The following is a 15000-nucleotide window of genomic DNA, read 5'->3' as shown; positions in this document are numbered from 1 at the left end:
GGTTCGCGAATGCAGCCAACGCCCATCTTCCCAGATTCAATTCTAGGTTTCGCGTACCCGGCACTGAAGCTGTTGACGCTTTTTCAATCTCCTGGTATGAAGAGAATAATTGGCTAGTCCCTCCCGTCCACTGCATTTCTAGGGTGGTTCAACATCTCCTTGTATGTGGTGCGGTTGGTACTTTAGTCGTCCCTTATTGGCCGTCTAACGTGTTTTGGCCTTTCTTGTTCGCAAATGCAATTCATTTTCAACCGTATGTCCTTGAGTACATTCATTTTCCCGACCCCTCAGGGATTTTTGCCCTCGGGTGTTACAAAGATTCACTCATTGGTTCAGATAGGTTTAACAGCGCGGTGTTGGCAGTCAGAATTGGCACTAAGGTTCCTTAGTTTTCTCAAGCCGAGTGGCTTTATGCTGGCCCGTGCGTTTTTAATTCCGCTCGTCGGGTTATTTGTCCTCGTTTCGCATGAAACTAACTCGCCGAGTGGCTTGTTTACCGTGGTTTTTTGAGTTGGCTCACTCGGCCTTAAATATTTTTCCATCTGGCCAGGGGCATATTGCTGTATTGACTCCCAGTGCGTGTATTGAGGTATTTTTGCCATATGTTTTTCTTCTTATCCTCGTAGAAGTTCTCAAAGATGCCTTGCAGCCTAATTTTCAACAGGTTGAAGACGGGCGACTCCGGGCACTGGTTCAAGATCTACCCGCAGTTCTTCTTAAATCCAAAGCCGTTAGTACCGCGAGGAAGTATGAAAAGGGGTTCAATACGTGGAGGAAATGGGCCTCTCAGTTTAATGAAATTGTTATATTTCCCGCTTCTAGTGTGCACGTTTCATTGTTCTTTCTTAGCTTGATTCAAGAATCTTCTTCTTGCAGTACTATTGACGAAGTCCATTATGGGCTCAAGTGGGTGCACGATTTGGCAGGTCTACCCGACCCCTGTAATTCCTCGTTAGTGTTACCTTTAATACAATCTGCTAAGAGGCTTCTCAGTGTCCCTGTTAAAAAGAAAGAGCCGGTGACCCCCGAGGCTATTCAGCTTTTAGTTTCTAAGTATGGATCGTCTTCAGCTAGTTTGTCTGACTTACGTGTGCTTACTTTGTGTCTTTTGGGTTATGCAGGGTTTTTTCGCTTTAACGAGTTGGTTCAGTTACGCAGGTGTGACTTTCAGTTTGAAGATTCTTTTATGAGAGTCTTTGTTCATCGAAGTAAGACTGACGTTTACAGGGACGGGGCTTGGGTTGTTATCGCTAAGACCTTCAAGCATACATGTCCTTATTTATTAGTTCAACGATATTTTGCGGCCGCTTCTTTTTCAGCAGACAGTGAAGAATTCATTTTTCGCCCTGTCGTTTTTCTTCGCAGTACCGGAACCTATAAATTGCGCGGGTCTGTTCCTCTGTCTTATACTAGAGCGCGGGAGATAGTGCTTAGTGCTTTCGATTCCATCGGCCTTCCCAAGCAAGACTATGGTCTCCATAGCCTTAGGGCCGGAGGTGCCTCTGCTGCTGCTAATGCTCGAGTGCCTGACAGATTGTTTAAAAGACACGACCGTTGGAAATCAGACAAGGCAAAAGACGGTTACATTAAGGATAGTGTTCATTCATTGTTGTCGGTTTCGTTGTCACTGGGTATTTAATTTTCCGCATTTCCCGTTCTTTTAGTTCGCACACGGCTCGTGTTGACACACCCCAATTGAGGTTGCTTGTTACATGATAAATGTTTTATATTCGTTTGAGCGGGGTAGCGAATTAGAATATAAATGTATTTATCATGGGTTACGTAACCTTTTCTTTGGGCTGTTACATGGTATGCTGTTTTTTTTTTTGTCGCTTCATTAGCGCCAGGCTATATATATTCGAGTTGTCCTCATTTATATTCATTCGCGTCCTACGACCGTCCCTACGCCCTCAAAATTAAATACCCAGTGATCAGGGGCTTCTTTTACACGTTGTTTTTTGCATGCTGCTACTCGAAAGGTTTAGCACGTTTTGTATCTTTACTGATTGATTGTTATACGAGCATAGTTTAGATCATTTTGTTGGATTGTTTTTCTTGCTGTAATTTTGTGCATTTCTGGGTTTTCATTCTGTTTATTGTATTGTTTCCATCCATTCTGTTGATGAAGGCATAATAAAGAGGGTCGCACACGGCTCGTGTTGACACACCCCAATTGAGGTTGCTTGTTACATGATAAATGTTTTATATTCGTTTGAGCGGGGTAGCGAATTAGAATATAAATCGACATTTCCACCTTCCCTTTCGTGATTCTACAGGCATAAAGAAACGTCCGGTGCGTGTCCTGATCTTCTCGAGACAGAGTTGAGAGATGGTTTCATGCCAGGACTGGGACCGCCTAAAATGTTCTCTTGTAAACATGGCGGGTTGGCCGAGTGAAGTTTTCTCGGTGGCCTTTTCTGTCGCACGAATTCCAGGACTCCCTTTTTGAGCACTGGGGCATGAAGGGAGGAAAAGAAAAAAAAAACGAAGCAACTTGAGAAGCACGAAGGACTGGCCTTTATCGAATGGCTGAAGCGCAGCCGGAGAGAAAAAATGAGAAGAAAATTTCTAGCCACATACTAAGGAATAGACCTGGTGTGTGCTGCTAACGCGTAGAGTTTTGATTTCTGATTCAAGTTTTTTATTATAGAAAATTCGCGATAATTTAGTGATTGTTTTCGACATTTATCCTCGTAGCAAAAAAAGAAGGCCTTTCGTGATATCTTGTGAAAGGAAACGGTATGGTTGTAAATAAACAGAAATACCTTATTATAATAAAAAAAAAAACTTTAACATCGAAAGCGTTTTTGGGTTCAAAGTTGTCCCAACCAATCCACTTGGCATTTTTTCAATCTTTCCCGATTGTAGATCCTTAAGGAGCATTTTCAAACTCCGATTGCACAGATATGCCCTTAGTTCTCTTTTTACGACCCAATTTTCGCGTAGGAATTGCTTCATAAATTTTCGGGGGGGCAGACTTAGCAAGACCTCCATTTCTTCGAGGTACAGGTGGTAATTAGGCAATCATTCGCAAAAAAAAATACTTTGTTAACGATTTTAAGCACAGTCAGATGATGAAGCTAGTCTCCACTCCTATCTAAACTGGCTGATATAAACAACATTATATTCATAACCATTTTGTCAATGCAACTGGCGACGCACTTGAAATTCTTGAATCTTGTCATGGCTGTAATCAAATGTCTTTATCCGCGTAATGACCTCTAAAGACTGGATGGTTTCAACCATTTTCGCATGTGCGCCTTCTGCACCCCACTTCTTTACAATTTTGACGCAAGCGCTTGGCGGAGATCTTGTGCAACGTTTCTGGAGACGGCTCTAGAAAATTATGGCTCTTGATGGACAAAAAAGCATAACTGATACATGGCAAACAGAGCTTGAAGTGTAACCATGTGGGTTTTGCTTGACCTCTTTTGAAAAAATGATTACAATCTATCATTTGCTTCACAGTTGTTTAGGGCCATGTAGATTAGCCTCAATCCAGTAAAGATCAACGCCGCTGTCTTCGATAAAATCCCCCAATTGTTCTAAGTTGCGCCTATGACGAACGTGAACAACTACACAAGGCACGAAGAATCAAGTGATCAAGATCTTTCCTGTCCATCACTGGAGGGTTTTTTGGGCCGGTTGATAGGGGCCCATCTCTAAGATGATAACAGTCCTCCTTCGGGACCGACAATGATTGTTTTGATGGCCTTTGCCTGCATTCAAAATTGTAAAGCATGGTGTCATGCCTAATGATGAGTGTGGAATGATTGTAAGATTTTTTTCTGTTGTCTACAAATACTGAGTCAGCTACCCGCCGGGGTAACCTGAGAAGGCATGTGTCATGGTTTCAAGTTTACGTGACCCTCTTGTAACAGCAAAAGCGGGAAGCGGAGTAGTAGTTTGACACTAGAACATTAGCATTTATTTCATGTTGTTTAAGGTTTTATGCAGCAGTAAAGATGATGTCGAAAGACGCTCGAAATGTTCAAAAGCTATTTTTGTAAACTAACATCACTTCCAATGCCACGTGACCAATCAAGTGAGTAGGGAGCTTAGGTATGTGGTTCATGATATTTACGGGCAACATCGATTTACGTGCTCTCCTGCTATTTTGGCGGACAATTTGTGTCATAATTAAACGATTTTAGAATGCGTTTTATTCCCTAGCCTCGTTTTTCAGGCATGGCTCCTAAAGGGAGGTGGGGGGGGGGGGGGGGGGGGGAGGGGGGGAGGGGTTCTAAAACATCTCCTACACAAGCCCCAGGGCAGGTTGCAAAACTGGCAACATGGTATTTTCCTTTTTCCTTAGGGTCCCCGTCAAAAACATCTAATGGAAGTATCTCGCGTTACAGCAAAAAAATGCCCACGGGACCTTTTCACTTTCGTACATATGCGCCTAGACTATTCTGTCAGAATATTTAAGGTCCAAAGCGCATTCCCTAAAGCCGCGGCTGACACAAGCTATTTTTGCTATGGGCTGGCGACGATGCGAGTTTTTTTCACATTTTTGTCGCGTAGCCTGCGCGCGAAGGGTGGCTACACTTGTCACAAGTTTTGGCGATCAAACTATTTCAAGACGACTGGGGTACTGATAAATTAATATGGAAAGCCATAACTTTCTTTTTTGGTCATTCGTTATTAAATGATGTGGTTTCACCATTATGTGATGGTGGTTTTTATGTGTTATTTGTGATGTGGTTTCCTCATTATGCGATGGGGTTTCACCATTACGTGAGTGTGGTTTCATCAAATTTTAAATGTTGATGGGGTTTCACCATTACGTCATGTGGTTTTGGTCATTATGTGATGTGGTTTCACCATTATTGTGATGTGGTTTCATCATTATGTTGATGTGGTGTTTACCATTATGTGATGTGGTTTCACCATTATGTGATGTGGGTTCATCATTTATGTGATGTGGTTTTACCATTATGTGATCGTGGTTTCACCATTTATGTGATGTGGTTTCACCATTACGTGGTGTGGTTTTGTCATTATGTGTTTTGCCATTATGTGATGGGCTTTCACCATTACGTGGATGTGGTTTCATCGTTATGATGATCCTGTTTCGGCATAATTGTCATTTCTTCGTTGCGTGTTCGTGGTTTCTTCATTATGTGTTGTGGTTTTGTCATAGGGGTCATGTGCTATGGTGTTTAACTTACCATCACTGCCGGTGCCAAGCCTTAGTACCCAGTCTTCACCGCCCCAAACGACAAATTGGAAGCAGTGAATCATCATTGTGTGTCCATATATAGAGTGAGGATTTTACATAACCCATAACCAGGAACAAGTGATGGAGGAAGATCCTTAGGGTACTATAAAGGTTGGAGTCTTTATTTCCAAAATTTTGCCAGCGCAACGTATCGAGCCTGAAAAAGTTTCAGCGTTGTCTGATTGAAGGAGCTTTCGTTGTCTTAGTGTGTCTCACGATTGGGGATCGTCTTTCGTGTTTGTGGCCTTTGTGCCAACGCTGAAAAAGATCATCCTTCGATGGCTGCAAATGTTCTTAGCGAACGTATGGCTCTTTTCAGTGGACGTAGCAGAAGTAGTAGAAGGGAGAAAGGCAGTTACGAAATGGTCTTGGACGGTAAGTTTCATTTGTGTAGCCGATCGATATCAGAGCAGAATTCCCTCGTCTACAGACAAACAAGTCCTGTTCCATGCTGGACTCGGCATGAAGAAAATCAAACTTGACTTAGAATCAAAGGATGATGAGCATGATGTGTTGGAGACGATAACGTGTGGCGACAAAGGCGACGATAGTGAGATCAAAGGCTTTCCACAGTTAAAGGAATCAGTAGGATTCGAGATTATGTATTGTGTTTCGGGTTGCAATAATTAAAGCCTTTGAACTGTTCCTGGACTGCGAAAGAATCTCAAGGCAAATGTTGGATCACAATTCAAACTGTACTTGCGACCAATACAGAAGAACCTTTGCACAGTAGCATCCTTCCACAGAACAAATCGCAAGTTAAAGAAAAGTGCACCATCTGTAATAAACAGATACTGATGAAAGACCTAAGACACCATGTTTTCATGTTTTCTCACATAATGACAAAACCACATCACGTAATGGTGAAACCCCCATCTCATAATGATGAAACCACATCACGTAATGGTGAAACCCCATCTCATAATGATGAAACCACATCACATAACCATAAAACCACATCACATAATGGTGAAACCACATCATGTAATAACGAATGACCACATAAGAAAGTTATGGCTTTCTATACATTAACATTCCTTGGCTAAATAATCTTTAGCCGCGTCGCAAGCGTAGGCAAAAAGTTGTAGGGTGGCTACACGGGCAACTATCTCTGCGATTTTGTCGCGAAAATTTCAACTGCTGGCGTCTTTTTTCTTGCGATTTTTTCACCTGTCGCGTCGCCAGTGCAAGCGTGGCTACACTTGTAATTTTCACTGCGCGCTGGCGACACGACAAAATTTGAAAAAATCGCATCAACAGCGCGAGAAAAAATTCGCATCGTGTAGCCGCGGCTTTATATCCGTTCATTGCAAAGAAGGCATTATTTACTTTAACACACCAATCCACCATCTTTATGGTAGTGTATTTAATCAGTTTGTCACTCATAAACTGATGATGCCGTGGCCCTTGTCCGGAAATTGAATTGAAAAATAGGAATGCTAATGAACTGTAGAAACACATCATGTAGACAAAAAGGGAATTTTTCGCGTCTTTGCATTTTCAATTGACATGAAACAAAATACCCACTGAGCTGAGGGGAACTGGCGATGTACCGGTTCTATGTTGGAGTGCAAAGTGAAAACGAACAATGCGAAGGCTTTGATGAATGAAGCTCGATGTGAAGAAGCTCCCAACCGGGGAGAATAATAAAACGTTGTAACCCGCCACAGCCCCACCCCCCCCCCCCCCCCACCAACCTCCCATGTCAATGATTATGTGCGTTAAACTGGTGATCAACCGGCAACTTCCTTGTTCAGAAAATTGAGGCCATTCAAATTGACTCCAATCTCGAAAACACGGCACAAGGCCTATCATCTTACTCCGTTTACCACGCCCCAACATCACCTCCTCTGTTTAGCAACTTAAATGCCCTTACGGAAAAGCTCATCAACAACAGTGCAAAGAAAAGTTGCACTTTACAGAACATGTCGACATCTTTTGTGATCGCTGCGATTATTTTTGGCGTCCTATTACCGATGGGAATGGAAATTGCATGCTGATGACTGGAAGTGCGCGGTCGTCCTTCAACCGCTGAAGAAGCCTAGCCCATACCTATTTCACAAGAACTACAGACCTGTCAGCAACCTGCAGTATATCTAAAAGCTGGCTAAAAAATGGGTGTTTGTACAGACAACCATCCATAAAATGACTTATTCGTACCGTCAAAACATAAGCGTCGGGGTGGAATTCAAGTATCAGTACATGTTTGACCCCTTAAGTATTTGGAAGACATGTAGTCCATTTTTTGTTTGCCGAAGTGGCTGTGAATTGTATGTGTCAATCAACTCAAAGTTCAAAATGCACTTTTAAGTAAGCACTATGTGACATGTACGAATAACAAATTCATGGTAAATAAATTAGCTAATCACAAGTCTGTACGACAAAATATCAAGACGAATATTTCCAATGTCCGGCATCGATCAGATCATCGGCATCCAGTGTTACTAATTATTCAATAAGCTCTCATTTGTCAAATCTGACTAGTTTTACGATGAAGATGAAACCATCAAAGTCCAGTTGATTTTGTACTTAGGCAAATACTATTCACAAAAATAGTCATTAACCATTCAGGATAGGAAAGGGGCGAGATTGATAGCCCTATTTTGGCCGGACTCCAGCTAGCGTTCTCCTAGGTAATCACTGGTTGAATTTCCGAGTCGGTCTTGTTTGTAAATAGGCAGTGATAGGCTGAGAGAAACGAAACAGCACTTCCAATCCAAAGAGTTACAATGGCGAGACGTTTATAAACGATAATCTAAATGAAATGTACGACAAGCAGCTGGATTTTGTCTTGGCCCGATTTATTTCCGAAGGTAGAAGAGAAGACGGAAAAGAGCAACCAGAGAAGACTTTAAATGAAATGATAGGTAGCTGCACAACGTAAAAAGTTGACATTAGAACTAATACTGGCTACTAAAATTGTTATTTCACATATTAAGTAAGAAAGTTTGTGGCTGTAAGACGGTGCCCTTAAAAAAAAAAACGAAAGCTAACAAAAAGGACCGCCTTCGTTTTCCAAAAAAAACTTGGACTATACTAGACCGAATATGTCTACCTCCTCATACTTAAATCGCCAAAATAATGCATAGGGAGAACAATGCATTTTTGTGAGGGTTACAAATGACATATTTGCAAGCAAAGAGCAATTAAAACGTGTAATGTTCGTGAGTTAATCCTATCGATTTATAATGTTCCAAGATAGCCTAGTCTCCTTCAACTTGGAAACCCCGTATACATCAATGCAGGATTGACCTACATTGTCTTGCTCGGTCAAATTTGTCAAATCTTCACCATACCAGACTCTAAATTGCTGACCAGCGGTCGCAAACAAAGGAGTAACAATGGAATCAAACTCGATCTCGGCAGAATTTTCATGAAAACCGGGCAGTTCGTAATAAAGATGATCCTCAAATTCAACGGTACCGCTAAATGGAAAAAGATGGACGTTATTGTGATCAGTGATGTGGGTATTTAATTTACTGGGATGCCTCTCACAGCCCCATTTTGTGGCAGAGGTTATCTTGCTAATACAGTTCAAGTAGCCAGAGCGATGGATCAGCTTCAATCTATAGATGTCTCCTGGCTTGTGAATTTCGAAGGTTCCGAATGAATCGTCAGCGGCCCCAAAGCACACTGGGTCTGTGTTGATTTTCTGCCATACTGAAGAAAAGAAGTTTTATTTTATTTTTGAGCGGGAAGTGTCTCTCTATGAAAAAAACTTGATTGAAACATTTTTTGAGTCCATACAGACAGACAATTTTCTGAAAAAATCGCTTTTTCGATGGTGACTTGGTGACGAGCCGAACCAACCTCGTTCCCAGGGTCTCTCTTCTCTGCCTCCATTGTCGTTGAGAAAAGACCCTGGTTCACTCTGTTCACGTGTCTGCCAGAATCTGGAAGGTTTCACCAAATGTGTGTTAGGGGATGGGAGGCAATGTAGGCCATGTCGACGTTTGCAAAGAATGGAATCAGCACGCAATTGATTTTGTGGCCAGATGACCATCGAAATAACTTTTGACGGCAATATTTTATGTACTACACATATGGAATTCGACGTGAAAGGCAAAAGTGGTCAAATCGATCGGACACCACGGAAAATATCCTCGCGTTATTTAAGTTTTCACCCGTGTGAAGGTCCGGATCAACGAAGAATGCTAATAGTTTCTCGACAATTTTAAAGGAAAGAAGATTGTGTCGTGCAAGAAAACAAGCGAAACGTTTATCCGTGGGAAACAAACATGTTCAGCGATCAACCGGTGTGTTGTTATTTAAGTTTTCATGTCACGTATCGACCTCAAATCATCAAATCAAACTGTATTGACATGTGCAGGTATTTTATTTTGTTCCTTGATTTTCGTTTCTTTCGAATGTTTAATAACGTGATTTCTAAAGTCGCAATCTTGAACAGCGAAGTTGACCGTTTTGACTTACGATATTTATATTTTTAACCTTCGTGTAAATCGTCGATGTCGTTAAGATATTTTTTACCACTGCACAGCGCTTTCATAGCGTGTATATTTTTAGCCTCGGTAAAATAAAAGAGACATTTTTATCAAGCAAACGTAGTACTTGGTGTATTCTTTTATGTTAGTGTTTTTCTGGAGAAGCAGCTTTAGCTACTAAACGAAATCATTTTTTTTTTGTGAACGTCAATCGAGGCCCTACATGGAACTTTTGAAGTTGTCTTGTCGATCACGAAAGCTCTTGTATTTAGGTTGACCGCTTGTACGGGAATTCATTTCCTGTGGGTATAAAAACATCCGCTCTTTTGACCTTTTTGATACTTACATTGTAAGATAAAGATCACTTATTTAAAAATGCCTTGTCAAAACGAATACTCTTTCGCCTAGTTGCGGAATCAAAATATAACGAAAACACTACCCTAGTGGGAAAATGTTTGTTGACGAGTGCCACGTGACCAGAGTGAACCAGGGTCTTTTCTCAACGACATGGAGGCAGAGAAGAGAGACCCTGGGAACGAGGTTGGAGCCGAACCAGTAAGCGGAATGTCGTAGGTTCGACTCCTGCCACAAGCATTCTGATTTTTTCCAAGTATCCCCGAGTCACCTTCGGAAAATAAATCTCTTCATGTCATTCATCGGGGTTAACATTTCACATCTCTTTTAGTTAAAGGACGATTGTCTTCAGTTTATAGTTTTATTACCAATAAACATATTAATATTTATTTAGCGATCCTTGGTAACGAGAACGCTGAATTCCAGGATGTTAAACAAAACAAGTTGACCTTTCCCCTCATCTGTTGCTCTGAGTCCACAATTACAAAAAGGTTTAAAACTCCTCGTATTTACCAAAAAACTCCCATCAGGCGAAATACTGAAGAACTTAAACTAGTAGATATGTTTTCCTCCTTCTATACGTTTTTCTTGCTTTCCGGCTGCACTTACTTTTTGTCTCGCAATGTGTTCCTTTTCCTCCCTCACCGCATTCACACTGGTATGAATTTGTCTCGTATTCTGGGTGGCATGTACCACCGTTTTGACAAGGAAAGCTTTCGCATGGGCTCTAGAAGAAAAAAAAAAAAAGGAATTAAAGGTTCTAGGACTGAAAAAGGGTCAATCTGCAGGAAGTTTCTTCTACTCATTGAAACTGCGTTTATGAGAGCGAAACTCTTACTAAGCCTTAAGTTTTCTCTTCTCGACGCCGTATCTTAATAGACTAATTCTTTTAACAACAACCATTAACAGTGTTGTTGTTTTTATTGGACAGAAATATCTACGAGAGTGCAATTTTAGGTGCTATCTTTACTCTCATGAAATGCAACTGTGCGTAGTAAGGCTTTTATACCAGCCGTTGTTTCGGAAAGGGAGCACGCTCTCCTCTCTCGGGCGGGAACAAAAACAGAACCCGAGAGGTGACGGAATTCGTATGTACAGCCTTCCGTCACCTCAGTGAAAACCTGCAGCTGTACATATATAGGTTTTCTTTTCTTTTTTGTAATGTAAAATTTGTCTTTTGATATGGTCTCATAAGTTAATTGTACAGAATTGATATGTTCACTCGACTTACCCAAAAGGAGAAGTGATGCAATTCTTCGCTTGGTACAAAATGGTTGGAATGGTTGTACTTATCCGAAGCTAGGAGATGGCAAATATGGCCACCAGATCCGTTGTCAGCCAGGATGCCAAAATTGAAGGAGAAGCACGCTTTGTTGACGACACATTCGATAGCACATTGGAAATAATCCTCAAACTTGGAGAAAACCAAAACTTGGGAAATATTCAGCACACGAAAGAAAGATTCGGTGAAGTTTCCATATTGCAAATGCGGGCTGTTTTGGGTCTCTCCGTTTTCAAGGTGTTCTGCCTTAATTAAACAAGCATAAAACCATTTTACTTTCAACTCTTGTGGCCAATCTACAATGGCAATGCTCTTCTGAGATTGCGTTGAATCCGAATTGAATCGAAACGACTTGGGCCTTTACACAAATACAAACCAGCTGAGTAATCATTTCCTCATATTGTTGAAATTTCCCACGCTTAAATGTAAAGATCCGACCCAGCTTTAAGCTATTTTTTTTTCCTTACGTTATCTTTTCTCGTTTGTATCGTGTAGAAAAGACTCAGCTAGCGTTGCCGTAAGCACGGAAAAGACACCGGAAAAGAGAACGGAATCCATTTCATATAATTTATCGTATATCCTGCCTTTTTTTTACACATATTCTTGACGACCTATAGGATGAACATCATGTGAACGTATTGTTCCTGTTTATATGGATATAGAAATATTGACAGACTTACAAAAGGAATAGGACGAGGGAAGCATGTTCCCGGCCTTTTCACTGGTGACGAATAAGAATCCGAGACCTCGCCAAGACCCTCTTCGAATAAACACTGCGGAACGTTTGAAAACTGAAGGACAGTTCGCGCAGAATATTGTTCGCTGGTCTGTCTGTCTCATCAGGGAATGTGTTATCCCGTCGTAATTGTTATAAGGAGGAATTGGGAATGTCCGATGTTCATAGAACTGGCAAGTGGACAGCTCGGAGTTGGTGCAAGTTGAAAGCGCAACTGCAACCTGTCATGGATTTGAATTCCGTTCAAGCCTGGACTGTTTTGTAGCTTCAGAGCTTTGCAACTCATTAAGTTGATCAACTAACTTGGGCATGATGTTGCTAACCGCTTTATTTCGTTCTATTGTGCAATGCATATATATTTGACCTATCTAGTCTAAACAATCGGAATAGAAGCAGATTTACCTTTGCAAAAACTTGAGAAAAACCATCAGAGCAAGAAATCCAACCACACATTCCGAAGGGATTTGGCGTTTCAGATGTCATTATCACAGTTACAATGGAATTAACGAGAGGCGCACTAAAAAGGTGTTGACTTTGACGCAACATTTGAAAGAAGCAAACTCGAACAATATAGCACTAATTACTTACTGTCTGGTGTCAAAACAAAATATGAATTTGTCAAAATTACAAAACTTGAGGGTCAGCTACTTTTGATGTGTTACAACATATGGACTACCAGAATTGAAAATGAGGTATCACTCGTAAAAAAAGGTACGCCTGGGGCCGTAAGATACAATACTTGACTTATGAATGTTCTATTGACATTTTCTGGAATATGGCAGCTGTAAAATAGAACTGCACAAAGAAAAAAAGCAAATGCCTTTTAAAAAACTTATTCTACCAGAATAGCTCTTGGCAGAGATTCCAATCCTATCCAAAGTAACTAGAACGTTGAGACATTTAAAAGTACACACAAATACTAGAATTTGCTTGCTCTTAGGGATTCCTTGAAGTAACACAAGGACGGGGTAATGTCACCAGAAGTTCCCTCTGCATTCAAAAAGAAGTTTGCCATTGTAGTTGTACGCTGCCAAAAAGCCACTAGGTTTTAATTTTTGATATAAGAGTGGTTTTGAGCTGTCCAGTTAGGTTGCTTTGGGTCTTACCGAAATGTCAAGAATATGGAGTCAATGATGTAATCCATGAGTCATCCATGGTCCTCCTCTATATATTGTCCTACTACCTTTTTAGCGTTTGCTAATGACCACCAAAAACAGTTTTTTCCACCCATTTTACAACCACTATTTTTTCAGCCAAAAGGAAGCGAACATGCCAATTTTATAGAGGGAATCAGTTAAGGCAAGCTCGTTGTGGGAGGTTGAGGATTTCGAACCCAGGCTGGAACTACCACTAAATGACATTCCATGGCTAAGGTGGAATAGCTTTTCGAGTCACTGATAGGGAATGTTTGTTCGTAGGTAATGGATCTGAAGGGAACTGCCCAAGCACACGCGCCATCTATTTGAAACTATTGGAGTCATTGGTTAGGAATTTTTAATTTCAGTCTATTTCCCGTTGCTCTTGACTTGTTATTCTCGTCGCCACCCAGGAAGGGATTGAGGGGGGGGGGGGTAACGTCCCTTATAAGGGCTTAATGGGGGCGTGCGGCCAGCCAGGGTATGTTTTTTCGGGATGTTGTCTTGACACAGGGTAATCCAATTTATCATTTTTTGCTCTTACTCAGGGTATCGATTTATGAATTTTTGTCTTAAACTGGGTTAAATGTCTTTAAACAGGGTGGGTCATCAAAAATCGGAATTCTGTCTTAAAGTGGGTAGGAAAAATCAGCGAGCAGATATTTGTTCCTTAAACAGGGTCAGTGTATGAGGGGCCGTCGCCGCGCCGCACCTTCCCAACCAGGGATACATCGAGTACCGCCCCCCCGCACCCTCCGGGTGGTGCTTGCTCTTTGCTTCCAACTTCTCGTCACCGCTTATAAATTCCTCTCTTTATTCGGTGCTCTTTCTTTCTTCTCCTTCTGTCGCTTCTTTCCCGTTTAGCATCCGCTCATACTTATCGCCAACTTAACCGTTTTTTTCCCTCTCTTTCTTTCTCTTTTTTCCTCGTTATACGACTGTTATAAAATATTAGCTTGTTGTCTTGGTTGTGAAAATTTTTAAAATACGGGCACGGTGAATATAATAATCCTTATAATTGCACGAGGGCACATTGAGATTAAATATACTGAACAAGAATAATCACGGCCTAAAGGACAAAAGGGGTTGAGGAAGATGGTCCTTCCACACTTCTGTTTGTGGGCCGGAACATCAGTGAATTCTACTGTATAACATGCTTTTCAAATATTTTTCGCGTTGCGTTTTGGAGCGCCTACAAATTTTTTTATTGGAATCATGCAAAGTTAATTTCCGCCGCAATCAAAATGCGTGGACTGCTCGGAAACGGCTTGGATCCCGCTTGCTACTTAAGCAATAACAGGTCATAACAACCACCAATAACGTACCAACAAATAGCAACACGTCTGGCTTTCATCTACCCGCGGTCAACATCTAGCTTTAATTCTATCTAGCAGAGAACGCACGCCTTTTCGGTAATTTCAGTCCCTATGCAGGACAAAAGGATAATTGTCAACTCATTCAGATTGATGCCTAATTCCCCACTCCTATTAAGCTCAGTGGTAAAACATCCGAATTGATAATCGGGAGGTCGTAGGTTCGCCTCCCGAAAAGAAACGCTCGGATACTTTTCCGAGGGACCCCCAATAGTAACTCATCGTTGAAAATATTCGTTCGATAGCAACAACATTCTTACAAGTATTTATTCATTGAGAAAGTTTGCAACATTAGCCCGTTGGTAGAACCAATGTCGGGAACTAGGACCCAAAACAACCCGTACGGAGGGACAAATGCACCTGGGACTCCCTATCTATTCTTAAGAGGATTCTCTTGCAACTTCGCTTGCCTCTGGATAAGCAACTAAAAGCAACTGTTAAGCAATCAGGATCAAG

General features: G+C 41.4%; 2 protein-coding genes across 2 annotated transcripts; one reads left to right on the top strand and one right to left on the bottom strand.

Moving 5' to 3' along the window:
- Positions 1-466: 466 nt before the first annotated feature.
- LOC138005492 (integrase/recombinase xerD homolog) lies at positions 467-1639 on the top strand. The gene has a single exon (XM_068851709.1). The coding sequence runs from the start codon at positions 467-469 to the stop codon at positions 1637-1639; it is 1173 nt and encodes a 390-aa protein (XP_068707810.1).
- A 6158-nt stretch (positions 1640-7797) lies between these two features.
- LOC138005491 (uncharacterized) lies at positions 7798-12518 on the bottom strand. Its single transcript, XM_068851708.1, has 4 exons — positions 12438-12518; positions 11249-11545; positions 10627-10744; positions 7798-8881 (listed from the first exon to the last, which is right to left on the bottom strand). Exons 1-4 carry the CDS (start codon positions 12516-12518, stop codon positions 8397-8399), a joined length of 981 nt encoding a protein of 326 aa, XP_068707809.1. The 3' UTR covers positions 7798-8396.
- Positions 12519-15000: the final 2482 nt, after the last annotated feature.

The sequence above is a fragment of the Montipora foliosa genome, chromosome 6 (genome assembly GCF_036669935.1).
Source record: "Montipora foliosa isolate CH-2021 chromosome 6, ASM3666993v2, whole genome shotgun sequence".
Lineage (NCBI taxonomy): Eukaryota > Metazoa > Cnidaria > Anthozoa > Scleractinia > Acroporidae > Montipora > Montipora foliosa.
This window is presented reverse-complemented; position numbering and strand designations above follow the sequence as displayed.